The 27,675-nt window shown below is 37.5% G+C and overlaps 1 protein-coding gene across 1 annotated transcript; it reads right to left on the bottom strand.

Moving 5' to 3' along the window:
* Positions 1-1,795: 1,795 nt before the first annotated feature.
* LOC139147291 (gamma-tubulin complex component 3 homolog) lies at positions 1,796-25,576 on the bottom strand. The gene is made up of 23 exons (XM_070718323.1): positions 25,356-25,576; positions 23,521-23,566; positions 21,921-21,982; positions 21,305-21,372; positions 20,703-20,777; positions 19,824-20,017; positions 18,985-19,145; positions 18,315-18,433; positions 17,401-17,526; positions 16,962-17,030; positions 16,337-16,469; positions 15,567-15,733; positions 14,585-14,695; positions 13,559-13,667; positions 12,798-12,925; positions 12,274-12,338; positions 11,444-11,579; positions 6,806-7,010; positions 5,885-5,973; positions 5,269-5,400; positions 4,669-4,809; positions 4,024-4,143; positions 1,796-3,497 (listed from the first exon to the last, which is right to left on the bottom strand). Exons 1-23 carry the CDS (start codon positions 25,438-25,440, stop codon positions 3,333-3,335), a joined length of 2,706 nt encoding a protein of 901 aa, XP_070574424.1. The 5' UTR covers positions 25,441-25,576; the 3' UTR covers positions 1,796-3,332.
* Between the last annotated feature and the right edge of the window lie 2,099 nt (positions 25,577-27,675).

Genomic DNA, 27,675 nt, shown 5'->3' with positions numbered 1-27,675 from the left:
GAACAAGCATATTAACTTCTATAGCAATGGGAGAAGCAGATCCTAAATACATAAGCAAATGTCAACAACAAAAACCAGAGAAGGCTTGATAAAAAGAAAAGGTGGGAGTGGGCAAAAAATGCACAAGGGATCTGGTAAAAAAGTAATGCTACATCATCAATCTTCTAGACCCTACCCCCTCCTGAATATCAAATGTTCCACCCCTTGGTATTACATAAAACCAAATGACAGGAAGTACATTTACAACCTTGGAGATTTTTTAATCAATGCCATGAGCGTTATCATTCTAATGTAAACAGCACTTAAGTTAGTTACAGATAGTGAAATGCCTTCCACTGTGGGCGGTGATTACAACATCTGGAATTATCCTGGATCCAAATTTCTCATCAGTTCTTGTATGTCTTACATAGAAAAGTTACAAAAATTGGTCCAAAATGAAAAAAATCACCTCAGCTTTGTTTTATGGATCAAATTTTCCTACAAATTGATACCAAATATGACGAAATTATGTTCACAGCCTTCAAAATTGTCTCACATTATATCTGGGTTGGTCTAGGTCATTTAAGGTCACCAACTGAGAAAATTACCTAAAATATACAAATTTGGGGGTTTCCCAACACTTTGAGCAGAAAATTTATCTATTAACATCTTTCGGGACATTATACCAAATTACAAAGCTATCAAACAAATAATTTTGAGATAAAGTTTCTTGACAATAAAATGACAGTGTAGTTTTAAAAATACAAATTTTTATATTTAAGGACAATTTCCACATTTCTAACTATTGTCATCTCTGTACGTCTGTGTACCAAATATGAAAGCTGTCTGTCCAGGGGTTTTAAAAAGGAAATACTGTTTAAGACTTTGTGACCAAAAATGACAAAATTGCTCAAAAATAGTAATTTGTAATTTGTAATTTGTCATAATTTCAACAAATTAGAAGAGTAACACCCTTGCAAAGAGACAACCCAAATTTGAGAGCGATTGGGCTGGCGGTTTCAGAGAAGAAGAATTTTTACTGAAAATGAGAAAAATCACAAAAAAATTCAGCAAAAATACAAAATTAAGGATATCTTCACAATATTCACGAAACTTTATAAGGTTCACCTAAAGTACTTGCACACAAATTTTCAAAGCAATAAAAAAAGCGGTTCTTGAGTTATTAATTCTTTAACATTTTCACATTTTGTAAGCTCATTTGCATAATTTTGGCAATGCAGACTTCATTTGAACAAAATCCCATCTATAGCCCAGGATGCATCCACACACCAAATACGAAGCTGAAACGTGCAGCGGTTTGCGCGTTTTTGATGTTGACGGACATACTGTACGTACATACATAAATACATACATACATACATACATACATACAGACGCCATCGACTTCAGCCTATACGATAAACTCACATTGGTATAACCAAATGTGAGCTAATAAGGGAAACTGCGATTTTCTAGGGTGAAATCTACACTTATGGTATACCAATGGTAGAATGATTGCTTTTTGTATCAAAAACTGCAGGTTATGGGCTTTTGATTAAATTTAAACTCCAGTCTGGACTATCAGCCCTGAAAGGAAAATGCATGGAGAGCATCTATAAAGAAGAGGCAAATTTTGTTTTGTACTACAATGTTTAAACTGTCAGCATTGATCTATTTGTGCATATGTGGATGTACTAGGTATTAGAAGGACATGGGACAAAATTAGTCAAAAAAGTTGCAACCACATGGATAATCATTCCAAATGCAGTTGAACATCACACACCATACCAGACATAGATACTAAGAACAAGTCAAATTCCAATTCATTATTTATTTTTTCCAAAAGACAGCACAATCTCCAGTGTAGAAATTTTCTCCCAAAAATATAGCATTATCTTACATTACTTTATATTCTTATCCCATACAATGCTGAAACAATAAGTCTCATCAAAAACTATACACTGCCTATTCATTAGGTGTATGTGATCAACTTGTAAATTTATTGGCAGTAATTATGAATTTTTAATATTGAAATAATTTGCTGTCGCAAAAACAATTACGAAAATATTCTGTGGTAGAAAGGATATCTGCAAGTTAGTGAAAGTCCAATTTAGAAATCATATCAACCTCTCACATGAATAGAGTCAACAACTTTTGTTTTAGAGATTATTGCTAACTTAGCTCTATTGTAATATTTAATTGCATTTGAACCTAGGATTGGACTTTCCTTTATTATACACAAAAGTTCAACTTTTATAAAGTGATACACATGCACATACATCTGTCAGACAGAACACAAATATACAGGGTCTAATGTGAAGTATGAAGATAGGAAGCAGATAGTGACTCTGAAAAGAAACAACAAACACGTACATGTATCAGCAGAACACAGTTTGGAGTATTAAAATAGAAACTTTTTATGGTAAAGAATGTCCTCCGTAAATATTTCTACAATGAACTAGAGGAACTACATCACATGGTCTGTACCATTGGATTTATCATTGTCTACCAGTGACTGTAAATCACTGGTACTGTCACTCATTTACAGTTTCTGGTAATTACACACCAATAACAATGTGGGTTCTGTTCCACTAGATGTATAATAGACTATGAAAAGTAATCCAAACATCATGTTGTTGTTTTCCAAAACCCGGAACTGGGTCAGTCAATTGTCAGTCTCCATACATTTCAAGTGTCCAACTCTCACTAAAGGTATGGTCACCTATAACCTAATCAGTAGAGTTTTTGAAACGTTTACACAAACTTTGAGCAAGGGTTATAGTGATATATTGGCTATATATTGGTTGAACACTGTGGCATTGATGTGTAAAAGCAATCCATATTAAAAAAGTTGAAAACGTGCAAAAATAAATAAGACGCACTCACTGTACATACAAGAGCTATGAATATAGGAAAATCATCACACTTTCAGTCGGTGAGAGTAGATCAGATAAATGACATGGAATGTAGATATAAAAGCCAAGTATGCTGTAAAAACTTCAAGGGCAATGAAAAGTTCAGGTATTGAAAGTGCAAAAATACATATTTTGATTACACAACAGCTTAGTTTTCTGGTATGGATTTGTGATTATAAGTTCGATTCACATTTGAAACAAAGTGGATTTGTCTGTGCCTTTGTTTGTGCATGATTATGTCACATACCCAAGGTACTCGGTACTCTGCACTCTGACACTCACTAATGTATTCATGGTGTTCACTATTGTAAACTAATACAAATAAATTGAGGTGTTTTCACCAAGGACTTTCTCAATAAGTAACGTCCTTCTGACAGATCACGATACAAATCATCTTAAAATCTTTACTTCAAATGCTAACCCATACTGTTGGTCATCCTAGTCTCTGAAAGTCTTGCGTGAACTTTGACCGTAGGTCATAGGTGACCTGATCTGTGGTTCTTTAGCCTTGTAGTATTCATTGAAATCAAGACGTACACCTAACAGCTGAAGAGACTCATCGGAGTGCTTAGCAAGTAAGATGAGGAAATTCTGAACCATGTCCTGCAAAAGGAACACAATAACCGCATTAATAACCTGTATCGTGTCAAGTTCATATTTCACCGTCAGGTCAAGTTGTTTTAACTGGTGAAGCACAACATGCCCCATATGGTGCATTTTAACAAAATATTGAACATTTGAAGGCTCTAAAAATATAGATACTACCGGTATAAACAGGATTTATTCAGACTAACACAGCTATGACATACCAAACCAAGTGGGTAAAAATATGTATGGTTTTTGATCAATGCTGCTTTTTACTTACTTAGCAGATGGGGAAGTGATACTGTCTGGCAGGAAAAGGGTATGAACAAATTTCTTAAATGCCTTGAATTAAACTACCCGGACAGCTCTTCTCTACATATCTGAGCAATGTTCGTACAAGTCATGGCACCACTAATGCTGAATGCCATTCCTTTGGCAGTGACATTCACGTCAAACCATGATCCTTGTGATGAATTCTGTCTGGCGCCAATATTTTTTCAAGCATTACAACTGACAACTGTCGTATGGAGATCTGATTCCTTACCTGGTATGTCTGAGCTAAAACCTTCAACTGTGCTCGGTTGGACTTGACAACATTCTCACTGAACTTGTGCCTTCTCTGCCTATCTTCTCTGTCATCAGCAGTACTGCCACCCCACTCACCCTAGTCAAGTGAAAACAATAAACTAATCAGAAAACAGTTTTTTGTTGCTTGCTAACAATACTCCTTGTTGTAAACATTCTGTAATTTTATTACACTTTTAATTTCTGTTTCTGAAAGTAATTGTTGATTAGGCCTGAACCACAAACTTGAACACTCTGGTATTGACTTGGAATGAAAGAAATAGACTGTACATCTCTGAAAAGGCATATGGCACATAAACACAATTTCTTTGTAAACTTACGGCTGTTTGTAGCATTCAAGACCATTTGGATCAGCCAAGTATGGGGGAGTGAGCGTTTCAATGTTTTCAAGTTGGTTTGTTCTCACTCATTTAACAGAATAGTTTCAAAATAAATCATTTCACATATTTAAGTAATAACCTGTCTCTCTGCTTCCTCTTAGTATAAAGCAGTACATGGCAGTAGGTGGTATTTGGCTAATTTTGAATTCATATAACACACACACACACACTTGAATTTCACATCATACCAAGGGTGAACTATTCACTACCACCAGTGTGCATACCTCTTCTGTCCTCAATTGTATTTGTCTCTGTACCATGAGTCGACAGTCAAGTTCATCCAGAGCTGCCTGGTAAAAACTTTCCTGAGTGTGTTGGAATTTGATGATCAGATCAAAAATGGCTCTCAGCTGAGTGAGTAATGTCTGTAATGGAATTGGGAAACACATGTCACATGGATAGGATTCTATGAATCTCCTTTATCAAATGCATGGAACTGAGGGACATTGAATAATTGCTCCATATTATACTAGAGGGAGTTTTCATTTAAGACTTTTTAACTGCTAAGCTTAAAAGGGTAGATCAGCCTCATGACTTGTCACTTTTTACTGACTTAATGTAGTTGACATCTATATCAAGTAGAAGTGCCAATCTCCTGACTACAAGACATGAAATCCAACATGATCCTGTATCCTTTCCAACTCTACATATGGAATGCAATCTTTGATTAGCTGATTTCAGCTGATTTAACCTGAATTTCACCTGTGATTATTTTATGAGTTTCAATCTTTGGAATAATGATTTGATAAGCAATGATACAAGTTGTGGTTCATCATGTTGGAAACACCTCCTTGACTTGATTTGACATGACCCCCACCACTGACCTTTGATTCATCACCAAGCAATGATCTGCTGATAATGGTATCAAGGAAGACTTCATGAGCGGCAATGATATGATCTAAATCTTCAGCCTTGGTCACTGTCTTCCACAGCTCATCCCAGGCACATTCTAACACCTGTCAAGCAGAACCAAGAAACCAATTAGAAATACTGGACATAAAGGACAGACATCAAAACAAGCTCCATGTTGAGTTTTAATAAGTCATAGAGTAGCAGCACATTTTGTAAAATACATGAAATAGATAACAGAAAAGTCAAGGTTAGAATTTAGGTTAAATGGATAAAATGTGTATTTTTATCTTCATTATATGTTGTTGTTTAGCAGGTCCAACTAAAACTTAAAAACAATGGTACTCTACCAAACCCAGACAGTGGAAAATTCAATTGCAGTACACTACATTTTACTGGCAAAAATACTGGAAAAGCCCGTTTGGTTGGTTATCAAATAACTACATACTCCAACAGGGTACACTACCCTATCATTGTTATGTGGTACAGGTACAATTGAAGGACACAAAGATAAGAGTGACAGGATTATAAAGCTAAAATGACAAGTTAAACTCAGATATCAAATGAGTGAGTATGGTAAAGATTTCTTACCTCAAATGTAATGTAGTACTGCATTTGATGTACAAAATGTACCATCTCAGCAGCTATGACGTGACACTGATGTAATACTGGTACAATCTCTGTGTGATAGACATAATTACACAATGATGCATCAGTAACTTTCATACATACACCGGGCATGGAATTTGACCACTTTGTAGTAAAGGCCCAGTAACTATCGCTTTTGTATAGTTTTTTTCAAGTTTTTGTGGCATGTGTCTGCTTCTGAATCAGTTTCTATAAGTACTTCCCAAAGCATGTTGAAATATCCTGTGCTTAGCTTATCAACATTGACTGCATATGAATGTTCAGCATTGTTGTGTCAATAAATGAATTCAGGTTCAGACTTGTATTTAGTTTTCAACAAAACAATGCATGTGACACATGCCATACATTTTTATGCCATATCTATATACAGGTACCGTTATTTCACATTGCTGTCATAAGTATTGGTATGCAAATGTACTGTAGTTGAAACATGGAAAATATCATCAAATATTAGAATTACTATAGCTGTAATGGATGTCTGCACCAGTTGTGGACCACAAAGGTTGGTCTCTGTACTGTTCAGAGCTAAGAGCTTCAGCTTTTTTCAATGTGTCTGGTAGAGTTTCCAATGATGGCTACGCTGTCCATTCTGATATTTTATAAAAAATTCACAGCATATGTATTTGCAGATCAAGATAAGCACAAGTTTTACAAACACTGGTAGGTCATGAAAAACATTGCCTAAAAATATATAATGAATCTCTGCGGTTGTTAATAATTTATCTTCAAAGAGAAAACATTTCACCCTTTGTGTACTTGATCTGAAATAATGACCACATGTAATTCATGTGAGGCTTTAGAATGCATCAAACATTTTCTAAATAATTGTGATTGGCCATGAATAAAGAAAGGCAAACGGTGTACCTGTAATTGTATTCAATTTCTTGGCACTGTCCATCTGAACTCTCCAGATATTAGCCAGGATGTACTCCATACGCTTGGCTCTCCATAGGAAGTTAAACTCACGTAGGTACATGAGTAGACACTGCTGAGTGAAGACGGTGCTGATTGGACCATCAACATGGTAGTCCAAACTGAACACATCCCAGCCACAGTCACCTGGTGACACCTGGAATGGGTGATGGTAGTGGGAAAACCCCATAAAAATTAACACTATCAAATACTAGTGTATGCTATCAATATCAATAGATGCCTTTATTTGACTTTGTCTGTATCCTGTATCAAGTATCAAATTTCATCCACTAACTACTGCATTCATTCTACTGAATTGATTCAAGCTACATGACGGTTGTGAATAAAATCACATTGCTCTGTAATTACAAACTGATTAGAACTCTACACAGTCTCCGCTGGTCTTTCCTATCCATGGAACATTTAGCATAATACATTTTACTTCAAAGATATATGATAAATTCCTAAGCTCATTGAATTTTATGGCATATCTCATTTGACCACATGACATCTCAAAACATCATGAGGGGAACGCTCCATTAACTTGGACGTACCCGAGTAACCCGAGTTGGTTATCAGAGGATTAATCTCTATGTCAACATATGCGAACAGATTATCTTTTAGTGTAAACAAAACATTAGCACTGCCGGAACTACTTTTAGCATGGCCCACGCCGTGACGGCTCTTGCCCGGCACTCATGATTTCCGACCAGCGTTAACAGTGCCGTCCAGCACTTGCTGTTACTTTGAGGTCATCATTTAGTTCATAAAATTGCATGAAGAGTTTACAAAAACGAGTGTACTATAGAATCCTTTTCAAATAAATTGCTGTTTAAACAATACTAGCAGTTAATTAACGTACGCTGATTTTGCATACGAAAAGCTATTTTTGTATGAATGTTTATACCCCTATAAAAGAAAGTACGGTAGCGAAAATCAGCACAACAAAACAGGACTTCAGCACAACAAAACAGGACTTTTACTAAAATGTACTCTTTCAATTTCAGTTCAGACTCACATTGCGGAAAGGTGCATGCAATGCAATGAAAGTCACGAGCAAACTTTGGTGTCAACGGATCCAGTCTTTGAATTATCAATGAACACTCACTTATTTTTCTGGTCAAAAGCCAAAGGCTACTTGTCCATCGCAACAAGCCTCTCTGTTTGAATCCGCGTGTTCATTTTTAGCCGGATGCCGGCCAAATTGACTGGCTACTTCCGTATTTTTGCCGGCTACTTTTCAGCAATGTTTCGCTCTCTAGCCCCGAAATTCTGGTTTTGATAATAATATTTTGATATTTGTTGTCTTGCAAGCCGGAGATAACATTTCAGAAGTGCCTATGTGGCTATATGTAATCTAGCAATTTACGCGGTGAACTTGTTGCTATCTAGTATCAGCCTGTAGTACGAACGCTCTCGAGGTCATCCTTGCTTTCCCGACTACATCCCGAATTATTCCGACGTTCAAATCGGGTGCAGCTTACCATTGGACTAACGTTACGCCCACCAATAGCCGGCCATTTCCGAATAAAGCCGATGTTTCTTTCTCTCAAACGCGAAAGAGAAGAAAGTCTCAAACGCGGAAGAGAAAGTCGACGCTCCAGAGCTTTTGTTTCCTCGTAAGAGTTGGGCCTTGTCTGATGGGTAGGTTTTTGATCAAATGTAAAGCAACCAAAAGTTACTGAGTCTCATTTTACACACTTTTGAAACGCCACGTCAATCCATCCATAGTCGATCATAGATCTACATCGCGTTTTGTGGAGGGGCCGTGGTTTAAGCGGAAGGGAAAGTCTACGCGGGAGTCTACGCTTGAAAACGTTGATTTTCTGCGTAAGAGTAGGACTTTGTCTGTTGGTTTTGGGAGGTTTTAGATCAAATCTAAATAAACAAACAATTACTTGGTCTCATTTTTCGTACTTTTGAAACGCTACGTCGATCACAGTGTCAAATTTCAGGTCGACCACAGTCCCTCTATCCACCGGTCTGGAAACACCTATTGTAAAAGGTGTCAATCACCTGGACCGCACAGCCAAACCGCGATACGAGGGGCAGTCACGTGATAATGCGTAGTTGGGTTTGTCCTGCATGCCACAGTCCCCGATTGTGTGTACGCTTTTCTCGAATTTTCGCTGTTTTTGGCTCTATTAAGTGTTCTCTGCGTCTATCTACGACACGAAGACAGAAATCATCATATCTTGAAACCGGTGTTTGTTTTTCGTGATCCTTCTCCTGTCGTAAATGATGATAGTGTGCGATAATTTCTGGGGTTGATCACTGCGAGTGTGTTGACGTAGCACAAGCAACGGCTGGAATCAAACCGGAAAATTTGTCGTCGCTTTCTCTTGCATAGCTGTGGGTCCATAGCTGTGGGTTTTCGGAGGGATTCCTGCCTTTTACGGGCTGGTTTGACTTTTTACGATTTTAACCCCGCCACCACAGCTATGGGAAAATGCATAGAAAAGCGTCCATGTTACGCCCGACAGCACCCTTGTCGCAACTTTGTTCGGCGATATTTCGAAAAGTTTCCATCCAAATTACAAATTGCCAATACTCATCGACAACTTGGTTATTAGGGACTCACCAGGACCAGAAATCTGCTTAAAATTCACTGAAATATCGCCTTTTTTCTAGCTTCAACCGACATGACTACCCGGAGACCGCCATTTTGCTGGCGTACAACTGTTGTTCGAGGCTCTCTGCAGAACGTCACTACAGTGACGTAGCGGTGACCTCTCAACTTATAAAAACAAACTGAGAGATTACAGCCGGCATCCGCGCCGCATAAACAATCACAGATCCCAGGACTGAACTATTTTTTTCCCAAGTTAAAGTTTGATTTCAGTTATGTGAGACTGGCAATGTCCATAGGACAAACGATGGTCATCGATATCACACGATGAAATACTCAGTTTGTTTTCTATAAGTTGAGAGGTCACCGCTACGTCACTGTAGTGACGTTCTGCAGAGAGCCTCGAACAACAGTTTTACGCCAGCAAAATGGCGGTCTCCGGGTAGTCATGTCGGTTGAAGCTAGCAAAACGGCAATATTTCAGTGAATTTTAAACGAATTTATGGTCGTGGTGAGTCCCTAATAACCAAGTTGTCGATGAGTGTTGGCAATTTGTAATTTGGATGGAAACTTTTCGAAATATCGCCGAACAAAGTTGCGACAAGGGTGCTGTCGGGGTAACATGGACGCTTTTCTATGCATTTTCCCATAGCTGTGGTGGCGGGGTTAAATCGTAAAAAGTCAAAACCAGCCCGTAAAAGGCAGGAATCCCGTCCGAAAACACCACAGCTATGGACCCACAGCTATCTCTTGCAATGCTAGTATTCAGTGCCTCCAAATATGATAAAATATGTTTTTTGTGTAATATTCTGTGAAATCATGTGTATTAACTGAGCAGAATAGGAAAGACAACTGCAGAAATGCATGGATAGAGGGACTGCGGGTCGACCGTATTGCATTATGTGTAAGCTTACTGTGTCACAATCGAATAATCGACTGCAGGTGTGTTGTACACATACGGTGTCGTACAGGTTGACGTTGGGTGTCGTCAATTGGAATTTTATCAAACATGAACACTGGAATTTAGCTATCTTTTTCAATTATATTCAACATCACCAAAAAACCAATGGTAAGCTCGCGAATTCGTTTTATCGTGAAATTAATACCGTGAATTAAATCACTGAAAATTGTGCCGTCCGACGACCGGCCTCGTTAACTGCCTCTACTATTTCTCCTTTCTTACAATATGTACGAGTGGCCATACTGTTTACGGACGGATCCGGCTAGCAATTCTCTGTACGACATGTCACAGGATACGCGCAGCTCTTGGTGTCCTTAGCCTACTCACTCGTTACGTTGTTTGCAAGTGCAAGAAAAATCTCGCCACATGGAAAGAACGTTCCATGCTGTTCTGATGACATTTGCATATATGATCAATGCGCGTTACTGAAGTGAAGCGTCCGAAATAGGAACTTGAATGAAAATGAACGAAGAACGATATTTTGTTTCACCATATTTCTAAAACTTAGTTTAGAGCCTAAATTAAAGAATTAACTAGATTACTTGCATTGAAAAAGGGCAGTTCACTTTTTCCTGTCAACATAGTTCCATGTGCAAGCATATGTGTGTGCCCGTGGTATTGAGTGAGTCGTTACAGCCCTGACGTTCCTATCATAGCACCAGCTCGATAAGATAATCGCAACAATGGAAAATTAACACCTTGGGGATTAAAAGTCTTCTGTTTGTCACCCGAGTTGGTAGGCAGCAACTCGGGTTTCAGGTACCATCAAAGTTAATGGAGCCTTCCCCTAACATGTCAGACAGCAGAGTGCAAAATCTGCATACTTTTGAAACTTCAAAACTAAAACATCCACATTCAGACTGTTAATGAGCATTGAATGGATGTAATGTCACATCCAATGGAAATTTTAGGAAGTAAGTCTGATTTGCAAGTTCATAATAATGGAGCATCCTTTCAGATTAAACTGAGTTTGGTAATTGTGAGCTGTGTACGTGAATCCCCCTACACCCTCCCAACTGGAAGAAAATGGGTTAAATACTAGTAGGAAATGGTTACTTACCTCCAACAAACGGACATCAAGCCGTTTCAAGATCTCTGGATCATCAAACTGAGCATTGGTACCCCGTATGGCTGTCTCTAAAACACCGGTCAAATTATGTAAATATAAAACTGTAGCTGACTTTGATAGGTCATCCCTGAAAAGAAATTAACAGAAAATATATTTTTCCATTTTACCACATGAAGTAGACTGATAAAGTGTGATGTGATTTCATTTCTAGACTAAATTCAATCAACACACTTATGCTTGATGATAATCAGTACACTGGGAGAGGTGATATACCGGTATTTCTATCTGACTTGTGCTAGATACATGTGCATGTGCTGTGTACCAAAACAAAACATGTAGAATACTTCAGAACAAATTTTAACCACACAAAACATTGATTGTTTGAAAAAAGTGGTTGAATTCTGAGTATATTGTGTCCCCATACTTACTTGACGTATGACCACTTGGGTTGGGGCCCTCCCTCACAAAACTGCAGCATGTGTTAATGTTTGTTAAAAATCATGACCCACATTAACAATTCAACCAGCAAGTAATCTATCACTGCTGGAAATGTTTTAACACTAAAATATAACACCATTTTTGCACATTAAGACAGCACTGGTTCAAACTGCTATTTTTTAATCCAAACTGATATTATGCAATGGTCCTTCCAGCCTTTCAATACCCCTACATTGTATCCTCCATTTTTCCAGTAAACAAGTTCCATTTAACCCTAGAAAATTGTAAGTGGGACAAACCATGGCAGTCAAAAGTTTAAATGATATTCAAGCATGATCCTGATTCACAAACAAAGTTATATGGTAACTCAGCCATTCACTTACTCTAAGAGATCCATCAAATGTCTTATGAAGTCACCTTGTCCAAGTAGCAGATACCGTCTCATGGCCTGAAAGGTTTTGAATGGACATAGAAACAAATTCAATTTGTGCAATTACTGTATCAGATCTTGGTTAAGTTGAGATTTTAACAAAAGGGAACAATAACATGATCAAAATTTTAGTGTAAAGCATACATGTATGACATATTATATTGTACTAATGATTATACTGACTTTTGTATTTCCGTCCTCTAAAATTCAAGACACATCAGTTTTCTTTAGATAACGCATTCATCGATGGTGAGTTGAATCAGTCTAGCAAACTGTACAGAATTGGGATTAAATTGTGTAACCAAAAAATTCATCAGTGGGGCCATGTGTAAGAAATGGTAAAAAGCTGGCAATGGGTATGGTTGTACCGGTAAACAGCTCTGCATCCACAGACTACCAAAGTTAGCCTTAGGGCTACAAAATTACACACTAAGTAGCAAAAAAAACACCCCTGAAATGGTTTTTAGCGTGCCTCACCTTCAGGTGCTCCAGGAATTTGTATTTGTTGAAGAGAATATCTAGTAGATGTTTGCTGGTATCCTTGTATACTGAAGTGATAATTTCCTGGAATGTGCTGTCCATTTCCTGGTTAAATAGCATCTCAGCTGTTGAATGTGGTGGAAACAACTACTGCATTATAAAGACATCCTAAGCTAAACATCTCTCTAAATTTATCTTCCTGTCTGGCCTTCAAGAGGCACACTCCTGATAGTAAATTATTCAAGTGATAGAAAATGCTATGATGGCAGAAGACATGTACATCAGTAGGTGTACCACGTCAAAAGTATGTCCTTTTCACCCTGCCATTATGTTTACGTTTGGTTATTCGTTTCAATAACTGGTTTCTTCATATCTGTTTGTCAATAATAATCCTAGTCGACCTGTAGTTGAAGTTCAAAACATTCTGGAACTTGCACTAGCATTCCTATCACAGTTGACGATAGAAAATGAGTAAAGCTGAGCCATATTATGATTGTGCTATGGTGTTCCATTGACACTGCATTCAAGAAATTCTGAACAGCTGGTTGATCTTTGATAGTGTATTGTTTCCATAGTCAGAAGGCAAATGGGAGAGAATCAGTGCCTCTGTACGACATATGAAACTACAAACTGCATATTGATAACATTGTGATAACATCATTGCTAACAAAAATTAAGTTTATTAGTCAACTGGTATTGAATTGTGTAACCACAGCGGGAATTCAGCCTACACAACTTGTTTGTTTTCTTGCACTCACCTTGTTCAGGAGTCAAATCTGATGTCTTGGTGATAGTTCTACCTCTAATGGGAGTTCTGTCTTGACAAACTTGACGGACAAAGTTGATAGATTTGCCAATCAAAAGGATCTGAAGGTCACAAAGAATAATGGCTGTCACTGATTTTGTTTGCATTGTATGGTATACATGGTCATGCTATTACATGTAAAACCTGAAGTGGCAAAGTATTTTTTACATTAAAGCGCCAATAGCTGCCAATGTGTAATAAACCGACGTCAAAATATCCTCAGTTTTCCAAGTTTTCTTGAAATAAAATCCATTAAAGACTGAAAACGTGTACAACACTGTCATAATTGTCAAAAGTGGCATGTAAATTCAAACGTTTTAACATCATTTTAGATTTCCTGCCATTTTCAAAAACTAATCATGTGACAGAGAAAATAAAAATTACAACAACAAAATGTTGACCATCATGTGCTGTATATTCAAGTAAATGGCATCATGCTTGTTTCCTTTATGATTACAATCTGTATGTACAGGAAATACTGCGTTTTTGCACTTTTCCATCGGGGCGCCTTTTTATGAGTGCTGCACCCGTTTATTATTTGACCTGTTAAAACACGTGGGCCTGGTCCTAATCAGCGAGCAGTAATACTCTATACATTTCCTGCAGTTAGCACATTTACATGAACCAAGTTTGGTTTTAAAAATAAAATTATGAAAATAATGCTTAAAATTTGCAGCTATTGGGGCTTTAACAGTTTGCCATGCAACAAAGTGTTCTGTATGAGACTTTTGAAGATGTACATGTAAACGTAACTACTGTATAAGACTTTCACAGCTTGCAGAAAGACATATGGAAGGTGACTCTAATGCATTTATTTCAGAGTCATTGACAATATTGTCATCCTTCTAGAAATGCATGAAATATACTCATCAAATACTCATTCAATATTGTTGATAATTTGGATTCACTTTTCACCAGACCCAATCCCTGAATGCCACGGTGGTTATGAATAGCATTTTTGATAACTGTAAGTTCTTACCTTCCTTGCTTGATCCAATGTAATGTATAATGGTAACATAGATTTCCTCAGTGTGTACTTGTCATGCCATAGTCTGTCCTTCTTGACGGTGGGATCAGCGGCCACAAAGAACTGTAAGATGATGAAAACTCACATGGTAGTATTATGATTTACAGAGAGAAAAAAACTACATTGCAGAACACAATTCACTATCAGAACAAGCATTTCATTGATAGAGTACAGATTTTGAATAGCAGGTAATACCATCCTCTCAGGGTAACATTCTAAAAGTCTTTTCTTGTTTTTTTGAAATAAGCAGGATACGCTAGTCTTGTAGTCGTTTTAGTTGGCAAAGTACATGTGTGCATGAGGAACTGGTAAGGAACTAGGCCATTTCATGACACCATCACATCCTGGCATTTTCATTGGTAAAACATCTTTTAATTTGATTAAACACTCAGTATTGACCAACCATGTATACTAAATTAGGCCAAGAAAAAAAAAAGAAATGTTTCTAGTCAGGCCTTTCTTTAAAAATGGCGCGGCGACGCGAATTTTTTTTTTTTTTTTTTTTTTTCCTCCTCCAGGGAGGGAGGAGGGTCAGTTTTATAGTTCTATCAATATAGTAACATTTAAACTGTTCATGCAGTCACTGATCATGTGTTCCAAAGAATTTTCTCTTTCTCTTCAGCCGTTTTGGTTTGGTGTCATAGTAATCAGTACGTAGTTTGCCATGGCCGCTGGCCACAAACCAGCGAAAAACAGGGTGACGCGCTGTTGTTCAAGTGACGCGCGCTGACCAGAAACATTTCTTTTTCTTTTTTTGGCCTTACATGCTGCATTGCCACTGTCACTTATCTTTCAGCAAAAATTGCTCTCTTCGTGTTGTAAGTCTTTGGTTTTGAATACTAAATTCCTCAAAATGTACCAGTTCATGTATTGGTCATAGAAAAAAAATATTATTGCTTGAATAACACCACTCTATGAGACTTCACTGACTCACCTCATGGTATGTGTCTTCTAATTCTCCTTCATAGATCCAATGATACAGGATACTACAGATGGGATGTGATACAACTTTCAGAATGTTTCTGACCAATGCTCTAACCACTGGATCACCAGTCCACATGTGTGAGTGAATAGACGTAGCTAAGGCGCCGCCTTTCTTGCCTTGGATCAAACAAACATACAAAACAATGTGAAAATTATTTGATATACAGATACAAATAGCCCTCCTAGGTTTGGTAGCTTTGTGATACACCATAGGGTTCAATGTTGGTGTACCAATTTTTCACATGAATGCTGTACAAACGGTATGTAACTTTTCATGTGGAAATTCAATCCATATTTCTTTCATCACTGCATGACTACTGCCACTTTCATAATATCTGTATATTTACTCATCACTTTGCTGACATTAGTGGAATTCTTAGTTTTAAACAATTTATAGGAGAAAAACCTCCGGCTTACTTGGAGATTAATAAGGGATTTTCACTTAATGAGGTGAGTTGGTTTTAAAATTTCTGTACTGTCAGTGGCATGCAACAGGGGAAGACTAACTACAACTGACCGTACACACAGTTCAGAGTTCACATCTTACATGTACATGTATATGACATTAACTTTTCTTTGAAGACCAGTTTGTGAAACAATTTGCAACAATGCGTGTAAACTGAGTCGACCCAAAGTTGGGTATAATCTCATTCATCTTTATTGGCAAAGCTTGGCCTCTGCGCCGAGAAACTGTGGGTGAGGTGAGGATTGCACACTGACCTTTGCAAGCATCTACTAGAGAAGCCAGTGCTTTCATTCTAACCATTGGATCATAGGTCCATACAACAAGTTTCCTAAGTGTCATGGAATTACCTCCATTAACACTCACACCAAGATCTTGTTCTTGTTGTAACTGTAATGAAAGAATTACTTGTCTTGAGTTGTACTTTACAACAAAACTCTAATCTAGCTAAAATGTTCTACCACAAGGCAGTATGTTCCTCGAAAATGAGCTTATAATTTCCTCAGGGTATATTTAAAAGGCCATTTTGTTTCACAATCAAGAATAAACTCTGGGCTCAAAATGCAAATTTTGGTACAAGAGGGATAAATTACCCAAAATTTACTGACATGTGAAATTTTAAATGGCAGTCACCCTTAGGGTATTCCTGAGGGAAAAAATTAAATTTGTGATTTTCTCGGAAAGAAGACTGTGAAAACTTGTGTTACTCTGCAGACCTCAGAATGAGTTATCATAAGTAGCATATTTTAAAAGAATTGAAAAAAATTGAGAAAAATTGTAAAAATTTGATTTTTTTTTGTTGTTGAACATTTACATGTATATACTAGATACGTACAGTTTCTACTAATGAGATACATTGTATGCACTTTGAAATATTTTTACCTGTGATTCAAGCACAGCGATAAGTTTATAATACTCAGTCAGTTCCTGTTGTAATGCCGCACACAGACTCTGTAGTGGAGAATGAGAGAGCCAGTGTAAGGAAGTACACTTGATGCAAAAAGAACAATTTTCATACTACTATACTGCTTATAGGCATAATCAAATGTGAAATATAGGATCTGTACCAGTCTGCTGATATTGACCAGGGCTTTATTCACTTTAAATAAACTGGGAAAAAATTATTTTCAGCAGACAGATCAAATAAGCAAGTTATTTTGATCAAAATAAGCAAGTTAGAAAGTCTATCTAACATTTTTCTTTCAACAGTGTCTGCAACATGCAGTATACATGAGTATGTATTTACTCAACATTTATGACATATGAACCTGACATCCTTTCCTGAAAATATTCTCATTACTGCATGACATGAAATTCTCACCTGTCCTACAAGTCCGAAAGCTCTGTCGGTACTTCTGTCATCAACATACTTCCTGACTTTCATGTAAAGCCAGCCAAGTTCACTGATCTTCCTGACAAGATCCCGATACGGTCTCATGACACCAACCTGCAAATGAAGATGTATGTAATATACATTTCTACCATGTGTTAATGAATTACATCAGTGTAGCGATTACATCAATGCATTATTCAGATTGAATGGCCCAGTAATTTGGTGATTAATTTTGATGTGGAAGAAACAACTAGTTAAGAAGCTTAATTTGAAACAAATAAAAAGACAGATATTTTGACAACATGAACACATTTGAAATTACATCTGGTGAATGATATAAATTAAAGGGACAAAGTCGGCCATTTTTCATGAATTTTGTTTGATGTGATATACTACTTATATTGTTTGACATGTCGAAAGATACTGAATGAATGGATGACCATGAATATATTCGACCCCGGTTTTAGACACAATCAAAGAAAACCATCGCGTAAATGAATTAATGGTCATGACCATTTCATTGTCGCGATGGTTTCGTTTATCGTGTCTAAAACCGGGGTCGAATATATGCATGGTCACTCATTCATTATCTTTCAACATGTCAAACAATATAAGTAGTATCTTGTATCAAACAAAATTCATGAAAAATGGCCGACTTTGTCCCTTTAAATACTTCCATGCTTTCAAGTTACTCCTTTTGAATTTCTGTTGTGAGCATTGTCGTTAGAATCTTTGATCAGTGCAAAAAAAATAGAATCATCATGATCCATGAACCATATCTATGATACCATTTGCAAAGATAACCAGAACATTCCACCATCAAATAGCTCCTCTTCTGTGATGCAATAGGAGTGAGTGTTGCTCTACCACAATGAATGCAATTCATACTATTTGGCACTTACATTGGGATCCAAGGTAAAACCCTGCCCACTGCTGTCTTGTTTCAACAGACGTCCATTGATACCTTGTAATGCATAGATGACATCACGTAACAACACCGGCTCTGACATCTCAAATGATACTGTTGAAGGATGTATACACATGAATTGAACATTCAAACTGATGCTGAAAGAGCATACAGTTTTTCCACAGTGTGCAAGCGTGAATTTTCTGAACTTGCAAATTCATGAAAAAAATCTAAAGTACTTTCAGTCAACTATCCATTATTCTGGTGATTAGTTAGATGACAATCTATGGAAAGTGCCCTCCATATATGCTGTTGGAGTCATTGTGTGAAATTCTGACATTTTCTTCAGTTAACACTATAACAAAACAAATAAATGTAAAATTTACTGGTGTAAAGACAGCTTTTAGTTACACAAGGTACAGCTGTAGCGTGTCAATGTTGCTATAGAACACATTTGTAAATGTAGAATAAATTGTGGGGTACACAGATGACAAGAGGAAATGCAACTGCTTATTATATGTAATACATGACAAAAATATTCAGGTTTTCAAGCACAATTGACATAACAAAAGGTACATGGCTACATATACATGTATAGTAATGTTTCTAAGAAACTGGTGCATGGTATGACATGACAGAGAAATACCATTGTCATGTTTACTTACAGTTGTCATCATCCCTGTTGCCAGGGACTCTGACTCTGCTATCACCCTGGTTACTGGCCGTCCTAGCAACGGGTAGGTCCATTTGGCGACTGCTGGCCAGTGAATTCACAAGTCTGCTGCCAATCTGATTGGCTGGTGTAATCCCAGGTGTTGGTGCATAACTGAAATATAAACACGAAATCCGTCATTCAGAGGTCTTTGTATTATTGACAGACTATATTGTCTCATACACAAACATTCTGACCAAGCTTGATAAACGGAAAACTGCAACTGGCAATACCACTTGGGAACGTTTCTATTTCTCAGGGTCAATGGACAATTAAAATATCAGAGTACAAGGAATGAATTTTAGTTTAGTTGGAAGGAGGTTAAGCTCAATTTTAATTAGCATGAACAAATTCACACCATAAATGTAGCTATATCATGGAACTATATTATATTTGTGAAACTCTATCATAGTTCAGATTTGTTTTGAAATGTTAGTTGTTCAAACCCTACCAGCAGTTGACTATTATCCTATAAAGTTCCATTGTCACTATCAGGTCAAGTTGGTAAAACCAGGGAGGTACAACATGTCCTCTAGCACTGAGGCATGTGTCCCATGCACTTTAACAAGGACTTGAATGTTTGAAGACCCTGAAAATATTTATACTGTAAACAGGATTTTTACTGTATGGATTTTTACTGGATTGACCCACCATAATACACATGCAAAATGGATGAAAATACATGTGAGTTTCTGCTAAATACTGGTTTTTCCTAACTTGGCAAATGGATGATGACATGCCTGGAAGATGACATGCCTGGCTGGAAAAGGGTTAAAGTTACATGATACATACCTTGGCAATAATGACATTGGTGTTGGCGTTGGTCCACTTATACTGCTGACACCACTGCCAATACCGCTGCTCTGGGCAGACAAGGTCGTTGAACCATACAACCTTGATGATGAATATTGATCGCCAGCACCTTGTGGAGTGGAATGAGCCAACACAGGCAGACCAGAACCAAAAATTGCAACTCCATCAGATGCCTGTTGAGAATTTAAACCATTTAAACTGACGACAAACTTTTCTCCATGTTGCCTTGAATACACAAAGCATTGCACATCAATTTGACATCTTTTCAACAAACCAAATCAGAGTTCAACATAGCTATCAGGTATTAATTTAACATTGGAGGTATCAAAAACATAACATGGCTTTCTAACACTCCCTCACCATGCTGATACATTGCACTGATATTGCCATGTACTCAGAAGTCTGGTAACAAAGTTTCAAAATAATTGTATGTCCATAAACTTCGGGTGAATTAATTGTCCTCCAAAGATACCACATATTTCAAGTACCGAACATTAACACTTGAATGACATTGAGGACAAGTAAAATTTCAAACTGGAGGAGTAAAACTTTAAATTACTTGTGTAAAGTGAATTTGCTGTTTAAGTTCTAATGGATGTTGCAGTCGACCCTAAACTATTTCTAATGTGTTTTGTTAGGGTTGTGGGTCATTGGTACATTGTCTGAGAAGCTGTGTAGTTACTGTACTGTCAGCTTAAATTATCAGGTAACCAGGGTAAAATGACTTTAGAATGACAGTTCATACTCTCCTACACAGAGACACTGCAGTCAGTATTTTTAAGAATGTGAATAAGGATGACAAATTTCACTGTGGCAAAACTGGTTTTTACATGTACTTTTGAATTTCATATCATTTACCTTGCTGCGTTTTTTTGGATCTGCACTTAGCTCATGGAGCAGGTACAGTACAGCCCATCTGTTTTTCAGCACTGCCTGTAAACCAAAAGAGATAAGAACATCAAGAGGATGAGAACACTATCAGGAATGTAGAAAATAGCCGGCAGCCGCCAAACACAAAATTACTGAAAAATTTACCGGCTGTGTAAATTTAGTTTCAGTAAAAAAATCAAGACATTTTGCACAAACTGTGCATGCTCACACCCCTTATAAGCACCTATAGATTTATTTTTGCCATCTGCAACCAACCTTTTCTACACCCCTGACTATAGTAAAGTTCTGGCGTGAAAAGAACTGTATTCCAGAGTGAATGTAGGCATAATATATAAAAGATTTATCATAGTAATTCCTCAGATAAGGACAACATCTAGCTTAATGAGACAATCTGTAAATGCCACATCAACACATATTACTATGAAGAAAGTCTGACTTCAACTTATTAAAGTATTACACTCTAATCAGCGAATGACAAGCTAGTTACTTGAGACACTTACGTACAGTGAAATGAATTGACACAGAAAACCTCTGTGAGTATGCGTGAAGAGAACAGTATGGTAGCTCACCTGTGATTGAAGCTTTCTGTGCAACTCTGAAAATACAGCAGCATCTTTTTGACGTCCTTGTTTGACCACTGTGAGAAAATCAACAACAAACAAATATAAAACAAAACATGGCCTATGTTTGCACAGTGAAATGTATATTTTGAAATCCTATTTGTTCCTTATTATACTGGCTACGGCAACCTTGGTGGTCAGTGTTTTGAGAATACAACATGGATGGATGCTGGGACAAGTATACATGTCAGGTACAATTATACTTGGTAGATTTTATTTGGTCAACATTACACAGTGATAATAACATTGCTAAATAGTCTGTGCATCAAGGTACACTGTAAGCATACATCAGACACTTCAGTGTTCATTATTTGCATTTTGTAACAAATATCATACACTTGAAAAATACACACTCACAAAATCTCCACTCAAAATCAGCATTTGAATATCAGTGGTTGTTTTGTTTAGCCATTGAATTTTCAGAAATCCACAGACAATACTTTTTTATACATCTAATTTACATTTAACTTACATGATTTGTATAATAAGTACTGAACACATGTCCTACAATGTATGTGATATCATCATTGTGTCCTTAACTAATGCAAATGTGTGTACTACTTACATTTCTTCTTGATTCTTTCTGCTATTTGAAATTCATCTTTCTCCACAGAAGGAGCCAATTGACTACAAATATTCAAGTAAAAGATCATATAAGAATGGAAGAATGGACAGATTTTCTGTATGTTTACAGAAAAATTCACCAAATGAAGGAAAAGCTCTAATAGTTGACATTGGCATATTTTACAGTTATATTGTCAGGCCATTGACTTGTGCCAAATTTATCTTTTCCCTATCCAAATGCAACTACATTTCAATGGAACATATGACAACAATGGGATTTTTACCAGACTTCCTGGACAGGTGGTCATGCCTAATTAATGTTCATGATCGATCAATAATATTCATAATATATTGTCAGTTTGTTTTTCAAGCCTACAGGAAGTTTATTTCCTTCGTTCACAACATTCACAACACAGACAGTGATTTCCGACTTAAAAATAATATTATATAATATGACTGACACATCAAAAGGACAAAACAGCCGTCATGAAAACTTTCATAACTCCTGGAAATGTCATTTACTTTTTTTCTACGTCTTTGACTGATTATTTCACCCTAGATAATGTGAGAGTCTGAATTAAAACTACGAACAGCAGCTGCTCTTATTTTAGTAGAAACCTTTCCAATAAACAGACTAAGAAATGAATAAATTGATAACCTAGGCTATTCAGAAGCAAAACTTTCTATTCTTCACTTGGTATAAGTTCAATGAAATTTTGAGTGGACATGTTGACAAAACAGCTTGCTAATAATATTCACAGAAAGACTTATGTTTGGCAAAATTCTGACATTTTTTTCTGCCAATCAACATTCATGGACGTTTTTGATTAAACATCTGCCACACAAAGAATACGTACTGGTGTTTGTTCAATTATTATATCAACATGGAAACCTTGACTCCCTCACTGAATTGGTGAACTTACTGGCTATTATCCCTCTACCTGAAGATACGCAAAATCACATCCTATACTATAGTTTACATCTTAAATTGTATCAGCAATTTTCATTGAATTTTCATTTGTCATCTGCTCGAGCAAATTTGTGAATTTCATTATTGGGCACATTTGTATCATCTTTATCTCTAATTAAATTGATTACATGTAGCTACACACAACCTTTATTAACCAAGAACATGGGACTAACATTATGTCAACGGTAATACCAACATGCTCTAATGCGAGAACCAGGGACTGAGGACTGCCACGTCTAATGAAAAAACTGTCACAGGCATTCACAGAGTTGCACAACTGGTGCTTGTCAGTGGCCTACTACTTTTTTAGTGCTGGTATCAAGTGCCAGTTCAAGCTGACCACTGATAACATGCTTGCTTGGAACCCTAGAACTTGGAACAGTCACATGGATGGGCATGGATTGCCACATAGATGAGTTTAAGGCTGCTAGTTGACACACTGTTCTTGTCATGCTGATATCATTCATTATGGGGGGTTGTTATGCTGACATCATATATATAACATGACAAAATGAGTTGCCATGCTGACATATATATAACATGAGGGCTGTCATCCTGACATTGTATATGTAACATCATTGAATTTTCTCAAAATCAAATAGAAAATGCAAAGAATGTACGTCCGATTTACCTTCCAACAACTCTGAGTGCATGTTGAAAGTATGGTCCAACTTCATCTAAAAGGAAAAAAAAATATAAATAAATAAATAAATTAATTAACGTTTGTATACATTTATCAGGGTATAAAATAAGTAATTGTCACACGTCCAAAAGCCCTTCAGTTTCTTATTTTGAATGGTCTAATTTAGAAATTGATGGCCAACCTTGGACCATCAGAAGAATGGTGAAGCATGACACCTTTACTTTTCAGTAGGACTCTCACATTTGTTGTGAAGAAGGTTCATAGCCAGCAGAGCCTCTTTAGCCACTCCTACACATTATCTTTCATTCATTTAGCATGACCATAGACAGTAGACGGGCCCTCTCTACTGCCTATGGCATGACCCCATAAAATACTGTTTTTGCATACATACATATAACTGTACAGTATGGACATTTGTCAGGTACCGTAGATGCTGGAGTCCATTAAACTTAACATTTATATGCAATATTATGTGTTCATGTAATACATGACATTTGAAATCACTGTTTGAGATCACCACCGAATACATCAATCGAGAATCATATCTTTGTAAATTACAGTATGCTAGTCAACCGACGAGTTCTACATGAGTTTGTTTTCAAAAGAAAGGTCATGCTGTGTACTTCTGCGAAGCACGTAAGATCAAATTGAAGAAATGGAACTCCCGATCAGGAGACTGTATCCTGCGATATGTATTCTTTGACAGAATAAATCTGTTCACTTCAATAGATGTTTGCGCGTTGCGTGCACCTGATGCTGCACGTTCATTAGCAATTTTGAGGGCGGGTCGACTATTGTTCTGAAAAAAAATCATCTTTGTTTACTTTGTATATTTTAAAATGTATTCAACAGTTGTGATATATTCTGTGCAAAGCACACAATAACTTGTCTCTTACATGAACAGTATTTCAGTCAGATAATCATAATGGACGTAAAAATGTTTACGTCCTAGCTGCAAAATTGTAGCGCTACAGTGAGGCGGTCGTGATTTTTTTGTTTTTGCGACTTCGCTCACCAGTAGCGCTACAAGGCCGATGGCCCTGGGGAGTATCATATAAGCGCACCCCACTCGACCAGGCGTGTTGATGTGGAATGCAACATATTTACTGCATTTGGTCGTACCGATTTATCACTACTGAAGACTAAACAGTATACTGCACTAACTTTGTCATTTATGGGGTTTGAAATTTGTTCAAATACGACGATCGCGTTCCGAAACATTTCTGGGAGCTGTCATTACCAACTTCCGGTAATGGCGGCTCCCACAAACACCGACGCCCCACGCTCAATGTTTTCAGAACGCGATCGTCGTGTTTGAACAAATTCCAAACCCCATAAATGACAAAGTTAGTGCAGTATACTGTTTAGTCTTCAGTAGTGATAAATCGGTACGACCAAATGCAGTAAATATGTTGCATTCCACATCAAAACGCCTGGTCGAGTACGACGCGCTTATATGATACTCCCCAGGGCCATCGGCCTTGTAGCGCTACTGGTGAGCGAAGTCGCAAAAACCAAAAATCACTGACCGCCTCACCGTAGCGCTACAATTTTGCAGCTAAAAATGTTTACGTCCATGCATGGATCAATCAAGATAACTCTATTTGGGGCTGACCGGTTGTACTCTCAAGTCAGTTGTGTCCAGGAATGCAAACATTAAAATTTTCAAACTTACACATCTGATTTTTTCATAAAAAGAAATTGAATAAAAATACATTGAGATTTCTCCTGATCGGGAGATTTTCTCCCATTTGGTTCAGTGAATAGTGTGCGTTCATCTTGCCAAAACATGTCTGAGCGTTTACAAGGTGGACGGAACTTACCTTCTTTCCTCTTGGTAACATGACATACCAAGCTTCTCAATAGGTTTGTCGGATTCTTTGGGTCCCTGATATTCCCATAAGACATATTTTTGGATATTTTGTTTCCCGGTGGAAGAGAATCGTTGGTTTTAGTTATTGCTGTCAGGTTTTGTGATTGACAATTCAGCCATTTTGTTTTCCGCGGTTTCTTGGTTCGTTTGGTCAAAAAATCACACCTCCACTAATTGATCGTACGAGGGCGTACTTCCCAGATGACAGTTGAGAGGTGAAATACCCAGTTCTCTGTTATTTTACTGTCTGTGCGTAGATGCACTCAGTACTGCAGTTACCTGTACAAAGGCGTGACTCGCACCACAGTTCGACGTCGAAAGACCTGACAGACTAGTGAACTGGTCGCTTGACATTTATCGGACGTACGCGGTAGTTTAATACTTGTTAACAACCATCTATCTTTGCGAGAGTCTGCTGAAGTTTATTCCTTCGTCTATCTGTTGTGATAAGGGAGCCTTCAGTTTTTACAAGGGGTGGGGCAGAGGAAATTGGGGGAGGTCACAATTTACATAGCTAAGGGACTGGTCAGTTTCTTCAGCCTGGGGGGGGGCGGTGGATTATATTTTGCCGACGAAAAAAGTGGCTAACCCCCCTATTGCAAATTTGAAAACAGGGTGACCCCCCCCCATCCCAAATTTCGAAAACAGGGTGAACCTCCCCCCCCCGCACACGACAACTGTAAAACAAAAGGTGGACATAAATATATATATATATATATATATATATATATATATATATATATATATATATATTATATATATTATATTTTACATACATTTATATTTTAACAGTCATTCTGTGTTTAATGAAATTGTTGACATGTCAGTTGTAACATAGAAATTTTAAAGTGTCAATCTTATAGTTTGAATACAGTACATTTTGAATGAGCTGTGAATGTATTTCACATTTTATGCTTAACCAGATGTCCTGAACAGAAATGGATGTCAATCATTAATATCACAGAGGAAAAAGCAGTAGCCTAAATCAAAAATTTTGATGGGTGTTAAGACTTGCCAGCCATCCAATTAAATTACCTGAAGAGCCATACCGGTAGAGAGGCATTTTAGCCAAATCTGATGTATCAGGAATTTGTCATGCTTTTCATATGAAATGCAGATTTCATAATGGTACACTTTCACTTAGCAAACATCAAGATATGTCTGGCATATATCTCTGATTTATTAAAGTATGGCGCCCGAAGGGCGCGGAGAAAAATATGAAACATCCTGATATCTCTGATATATATGTCTTGTATATTAAAGTCATGCACAGGAAGGGCGTGCTGAAAAATGTCTGATATATTAAAGTAATGCGCTCAAAGAGCACGCTGAAAAATATTGAACATACAGATATCTCTGATATATGTATGCCTGATATGTTAAAGTTGGGCACGCTGAAAAATATGTCTGATTATTAAAGTTATGCGCCCGAAGGGCGCGCCGAAAAACACAACTGAATGATGAAATTTGTGGCTGACACGATGCATTTTAGGCAATGATGAGCCTGTGTCGAAATTCAAAAACACACTGACCCCCCCTATTGGGCATTTCAAAAACATGGTGACCCCCTATCACTAAAGTAAATAACAGCGTGACATACATAAATCCGCCCCTCCCCCAGGCTGAAGAAACTGACCAGTCTCTAAGTTTATGATGGATGCAAAGTCTGATTGAGTTGTGCAAAGAAACTTCATAACAATACTGTCATGTATAGTGAATAAACTTTTTCGGTGAAATTCCATAATGGAATTGCCTGTAGGCCTACTGATATGCAGGAGTAGGCTAACCACCCTCTCTTAATCAAGTAGGCCCTACATTTGTATCAATTATCCAAGGTCTATAAATGCACAATACATTGCTAGTTTTATATAGGAAAGGAACTCCCATGTAGGAGGGGAGGGGAAAAATTCTAGAAAGGGGCATCATGGAGAAGGTGATATTTTAGAAAGGGGCATCGGGGAGGGTTATATTTACATGATGGCCCACCCTCAACTTCCCAGTCTGGCCTAACCCTCATAATAACTGAAAGGTCCCAAAACGAGTTTGGGAAGTTTACACCCCGCACTCGAGTGCAACTCCGCTTGCCAAGGGGTTTTTTTTTTTTTGGGGGGGGGGACAGAGCCCCTCCCTCGAAACAGTTTGGGAGACTGCTATGCTATCACACCAGGACCGGAGGAGGACCCAAGTGTCGATTTAGTGCGTGCTACGTATTTGGCCCGATGAAGTTGTTGCGCGGAGGAAGGGTGCTGTTCACGGCCATTGTGTGGTAT

This window comes from Ptychodera flava, chromosome 13 (genome assembly GCF_041260155.1).
Source record: "Ptychodera flava strain L36383 chromosome 13, AS_Pfla_20210202, whole genome shotgun sequence".
NCBI classification, from domain to species: Eukaryota; Metazoa; Hemichordata; class Enteropneusta; family Ptychoderidae; genus Ptychodera; species Ptychodera flava.
The sequence above is the reverse complement of the archived record's forward strand: the minus strand, read 5'-3'. Positions and strand labels throughout refer to the sequence as shown.

Bases quoted from the DNA above. Each gene is read 5' to 3' on its own strand.
- LOC139147291 (XM_070718323.1), bottom strand. From the start codon at position 25,440: ATGTCTTATGGGAATATCAGGGACCCAAAGAATCCGACAAACCTATTG. The intron at 12,339-12,797 runs GTGAGGCACGCT...AAAACCTTTCAG, and splicing joins AATTCCTGGAGCACCTGAAG to GCCATGAGACGGTATCTGCT. The intron at 5,974-6,805 runs GTACACCGTTTG...TCTATCACACAG, and splicing joins GAAATTGAATACAATTACAG to AGATTGTACCAGTATTACAT.